The sequence below is a fragment of the Aplidium turbinatum genome, chromosome 1 (assembly GCF_918807975.1).
Source record: "Aplidium turbinatum chromosome 1, kaAplTurb1.1, whole genome shotgun sequence".
NCBI classification, from domain to species: domain Eukaryota; kingdom Metazoa; phylum Chordata; class Ascidiacea; order Aplousobranchia; family Polyclinidae; genus Aplidium; species Aplidium turbinatum.
Window position 1 is genome coordinate 58055987 of NC_137472.1, and position 6031 is coordinate 58062017.

Genomic DNA, 6031 nt, shown 5'->3' on the forward strand with positions numbered 1-6031 from the left:
TGCAGTTCACTATTCTAAATATGTTTGCCCACAATCTTAGGACAAATCTAAACCACTTCAGATGCAGATATAGATAAGATATTAATACTCACTCTGTCTTAATGTACTGAAACTACCATGTAATGCTATATTTAGATAATCTTCAAGTTTGGTATGATACCGTATGCAATTTAAAAACAAAGTCAAATGTGGAAAGATTTATATGTGAAAAACTCTTCAATGGAACATCAAATAAGTCTTGGATCAAACTGGGTTGTATACTTTCATTAAATGCCAATAAATTCCATCCAATTAAAAACAACAATAAAGCAAACAAGCATAAGACTGGGCTCTGCCCAGGTTAAGCAAGCAAGGAATCAAATTGACTGCTTGCTCCCATTTTCATGGAGTCAAAATGAATTTTAGGTGCCATTCAAATACTGGTGAATTTTTTTTTAAACCTTGTGTTTTGTTAATTCAATTCTGTAGGCCTAGGCTATTTAAGCTAATTACCTTTTAGCCTACTAAGCTACCATCAGCTAACTGTTGTTTTAGGTTTATGTTCTTAGTCAGCACTTCAGATTGGATTGTAATGTCTGCTTCTAAATCGAGTGTAGTTTGTAAGTCTAGTAATGGAAGGTATTGTTGCTTGCCAGGATGTAAAAGTTCTTCTAGTACTAGCGGTATTAAACTGTACAAAGTTCCCTATGGTCAACGTCGTTTTGGTATATCAACAGCAGAATGGTCAGCCAGATTTCATCAGGTTAGCAATCTCATCAATAAAAGTTAGGCTTTAATCAACTCTTTGTTAATAGATTTTACAATGCCTTGTGCTGTTTTTTCCCATGCTTTAAAGTATCTGCCAGTTTGCAACTGTTAGTAAATAGGGTATTGCAGTTGTAGTACTATAATGTACCAGTAGTTTATACTTTACTAAAGGTTTTGGATACCGGGAATGCAAATGGGCAAGGTGCGGAGTTGAGTCAAGGCTAGTGTTAGGGATGAGGTTAAGAACAGAGCTAAGAATTGCCTTAACTTTAACCCAATCTATAACCTCAATTTAAAACATTGGAGGGATATGCTACACATTACCTGGTAAAAGTATCAGTACAAAGTTAGAGGTTTTATGGTTCAGAGTATGTACCGGTAGTCCACTAATTTTAATACCTTCATCCTTAGGCTTTATGTGAACCACTTCAGATGCAGATGTGAATATGATATGAAATTACTACTCACTCTTAACAAACTGAAACTACCATGTAATGCTATGTTTAGATAATCTTCAAGTTTCGATATGATGTGCAATTTAAAAGAAAAGTCAAGTCTGGAAAAGCTTTCATATGTGAAAAACATTTTCTCTATGATGATATGCAGCGAACATCACACAGGTCTTGGATCAAGCCAGGCTGTCTACCTTCGTTAAATATGCCAGTAAAATCAATCTTATCCAAAGCAACAACAAAGCGAAGAAAATTAATAAGATATTCTGCTTGCACTACAGGTGCTAGTAACATTTCCACAGATGATGACTTCTGTATTGATGCTGACAATACACATTTGCCAGAAAGCAACAATCTATGTCTTCTGGACATTATATGTCAGTTCAATGATTTAAATAACAAAGAATGGCGTTTGCACTCTGAAAAAAACTTTATACATTTACAATATTATGAAGATCTCCGTGTACATGGCACTGCTTCCATAAGCATTTTGATTTCGGAAGATGATAACAAATTATCATTTAATGTTGCAAAAAATGGAAGATTTTGTCAAGTTATGGTCAATCAAATGTCACTAGAAAACTGGAATTTGGAAGATATCTTGAATAAACTTACAACATTTAAGTGCTGTGCTGGGTATGAAAGTGTAATTAAAGAAGAGGGATGGTTGCACATGCCAGCCAAATTTTGTGCGGATTGTTCACCTTGGTAAGATTGTTATAAATTATAAGATGCTTCATAGAAATAATGTTGTACTAATGTACTATTAGTATTTAGTTCTATGTTAGCTCTTAGTTTTGCTTTAAGCCCACAAACTTTAGCTTTCACAAAACTTTATTATTTTGTGTGATTTTTATCTCGTGTATTTTGTAGTGGCAGTCAGTCCAAATATAAAAAAATAACGTATCTAATTGCATAAAAATGCCGTGAAAAAAGCTCAAAATTTACTTGGGGGGAATCCCCGATTTGGGGGTGATCACGTGACCCAAAAAGTTGCGGCACCCACTAAAATTGAAGTTAGATTCATCAACTACAAAAAAATGCAAAAAAACAACGTGTAACACGTTTAGCCTAAAGATGCTCATTTTTGCCCCTAAGGGCCTGCACTAGATTGGTAATGCAGAACAAAGAGATTTGGGAAAATCTTAACTTGGCTTTTCAATTGCTATTACCGGTTAAGCCTTCCTACTGAAAAGTTACACAAAAACAAAAATACAATAATTTGAAGAAGCTAGCAGTTTGCATTCAAAAGTAAGCTACCGTACCAATACCTTAGCCCACCGGTGTTTAATTGAAACATAATTATTTTGCTTACCGTATGTATGTGCTTACGAGAATTAGCACAAGCATTTTATTAGTGGAATTGGCTCAAAATCAACCATGGTTACGGTAGTGAATAAGAACTCATAATGTATATCTTTTGTTGATTTTCGTTTGAGCGGTAGTAACCCTCTTAAAGTCCATGCCGTTTTTGAGACGGAAGTCCCCTTCTCTGTAGTCCCGGGATACCGCGCCTACAGTTCGAATGTTTAGCAGTACCGCCAAAACTTTAGATATGGTAAAGTACTCTGCAGTGAAGGGATCTAATGTCGAAAGTGAACATTAGACTAACTACTCCGGCATACTCCGCTTTATTTAAGTTACGGTGTTAATAGAAGGCCTATTTTATTCTCCTTCAATGTTTGCTTTGAGAATTGCTTAAATACTTTTCTGAGTGCTACATAGTGCTCTGTTCGGCTTATGCGATTGTTTAGCTGTTTTGTTTCTACCATGTAAGAAGTCTTGTAGTGGCAAAAAATATAACCTCCTCATTCGCATCTCCAGCACTTTTTTATAAGTTCATTTTTTTTTATTTCTGACCATCACAGCAAAAACAATACACGTCAACATAACAAGGGTCTAGAAAAGTTCTTCAAAAGCGCCTTTGTAGAGAGTTTCCAGTTAAAGAAGAGAATTTCCCTGTCATTGGCGAATTTCACCTTCCAAATCTTCATTCAACTGTAAGTACAAATGCATTCAGTAATGCACCATTTTCATCAAGTGCCAGCATACCAGTAATGTACGTAATGCATATGTGTAAAATAAGTCACGTTCAATTGCTATATATAGTATGCAAAAAAATGGCACCCAAGGAAGAACGTTCATAAACGGTACCTCAAAACGTAAATATAGCTACGGAATTATTGAATTAATGTACTTCTAAAGTAGCACCATCGTAATGGTGTATATATAATTGCATAGTATGCTTTTGAAAGCTAACTTTTCCAACACGGGCTAACCCTGAAGCAGTTAAGTATTTCATTGGCTAGATTTCAAAATTTCATACCATATTGATAATATTATTATTACTATTTATTTACATCAGACCAATAAGTCCATATTAATTATGTACCATACATGCAAAAAGACAAAAACAAAAAAGACAAGAACAATCATAATAACCCGGCTAACCGATAATGCTGTTGTGGAGAATTGTTAATGAGTAAGCTGCAAATGGCACATTTGAAATAAGACGATTTGATAAGAGTGTCACAATTGCAGCAGAGCATTTATGAATACAAGTCTTAAAGAGACTTACCGTAGTTAGTAAGATATATGAATAGTATTTTGCATGTAAACAAGTGTAGTTCAACATACCTTATGAAAACATATTGTAAGTTCTTGTTCACTCCTGTGTTGAAAAGACTCCAAACATTGTGACAACATTTTAATGACTTTTTAAAACAATATAATAAAAAACCTTTCTGTACCCTATTGCTGCATTGTAAAAAATATATGCTGTATTTATGAACATGCTCTGTTTGTATTCTAAATGTGACATATCTGAAATATAGAAGTGCTGTATTTCCTTTTCTATGAAGCTAGCTGTTTGCATTCAAAAGTGAGTTACCAATACCTTAGCCCACCCAACGGTGTTTAATGCAAACATAGTTATTTTGCTTAAGGAATTGGCTCAAAATCAAACATGGTTACGGTAGTGAATAACAACTCATAATATATATATAGGCTACAAATGTGTCAAGTGGAACAAGAAAGGAGATTACATACATAACGTAACTTTATATTTGTATCAGTAGTAAACAAACAATTTTTTTGCCAGTATATCTGCAATCTGTAGTGTAAACTGACAGCAATAAATATTCAATGGCAAGTTAGAATGAACTTATAGGGCCTTATAACCTAGAAAACTAGCCACAAGAATGGGCAATTTTTTTACTGTAATTCACATATTCTTAATAAACAGCAAAATTGTTGATTGTGACAGGTATAGATTTGACCAGTGCATCATAATTTGCACATGTCTGATATATAACCTTATCTAGATTTACATAATGTAATTAAGATCTTTTAAAAATTCTTCAGTATAAATAACCTGTACAGTGTAGGCTACATATTATATATATTTATAGACTTTGAATAGACAAAAGTAACCTACTGTTTAATCTTGAGTTTAGGTCAATTTCCATTGGCAACAAGTGCCTTCCTTTAAACTGACCAGTGCCTAATATTCCTGGCAGAAAAGTTTATCAACTAACCAGCCTTTCAACAACCTATGTTTTGGTCTTCTGCTGAAAAAACTCAAACTCACATCATCTTTTAACTACTTGTAGTCATGCTAACCTAAGCCTCAGAAAAGTAAACTAAACGAAATTTTCTAGATAAATACTGTAACTAACATCCTAAACATTCTACATTAGTTAAAAACAAGTCTGCAACAACAATATTTTGCACAATTTCACCATTGACAGTAGACAATATACCTGTATTTGCATACCTTTGCTGCTTTGCTTTCATAATATTCCAACGCTCCACTAGGGGCGCTGTTTCACGAGCGACGACAACTGCCTTTTTCGTTAGCCTTCCAGAGAGACTGTGTTCGGACTCCGCGTTACTCAAACGTCACGCTCTGGTGATTTTGAATGTGCAAAAGGTCTATTGCACGGCGAAAATAGCAGAACAACATTGAAGCATGCATGCTTGAAAGAGAAGAAAATTTTAGATCCAACTAGCAAAAGAGCTTGTTGGATTACCAGCTTCGACTTCAATATCAACAAGACATCTAAATTCGCAACAAAATAAAGGAAACAGCTGTTGAAGATCAGGCGCCAAAATCAAAGAAGGCTAGATGCTATTTTTGGGAAAGACACAAAGCCAAAAATGCAGACAATTCTGTAGTACTTGCAAACTCAACGTTTGCCAAGAACATTTGCAATTCATTTGCAATGAATGCGATAATATAATATAAACTCACAATATTTCTTGTGACCTAATATGTAGGCCTAATATGCGTGTTTTTTAGCCAAATCCAAAAGCCAAATCTCACAATAGTTTGACCATTGCTCAAGAATAGACCAATTCCGTATCAGTTTGGTTTGTGCATGGGCTACTGTATGACTTGTTTGTTAAATTTCAAGTATTTTTGGTTTTGCTACAGTGCTTATAAGTTATAATTTTTGACGTCTGTTATGTCCTTTCCTATTGAGCTTTAATTTCATCATCGGAGCTGATTTCTTTTGTCCAAAACAAGTACTTGGAAATTTGGGGTCTAATGGACCCTAACGGTAAAACTTGTATAATTTTTTTTTGGTAGACAGAGGGTTAAATGCAGTCCAGTAGGCTAAGGTTTCTTGCCATTGTCATTAAATATCTGATCATTGCAGTAATAGACTAAGCGTTTATTTCAAGTAGCCTACATTTGCGGTGGGATGGCGCAACGGATAAGGCGTTGGCTTTCCAATAATGCAAACCTGGTTGACTCCCGGTTTCAGCTGGTTGTTGAAAATACCGCTCACCTCTACCCTGGTGTAATAAATTGGGTGGGCACAGTTGCT

The 6031-nt window shown here is 34.9% G+C and overlaps 1 protein-coding gene across 1 annotated transcript; it reads left to right on the forward strand.

The window, feature by feature from the left end:
* The first annotated feature begins 611 nt into the window (after positions 1 to 611).
* On the forward strand, positions 612 to 5166 carry LOC145767733 (uncharacterized). The gene is made up of 4 exons (XM_082579529.1): positions 612 to 742; positions 1255 to 1907; positions 3068 to 3199; positions 5016 to 5166. Exons 2-4 carry the CDS (start codon positions 1348 to 1350, stop codon positions 5164 to 5166), a joined length of 843 nt encoding a protein of 280 aa, XP_082435655.1. The 5' UTR covers positions 612 to 742; positions 1255 to 1347.
* The last annotated feature ends 865 nt before the right edge of the window (positions 5167 to 6031 follow it).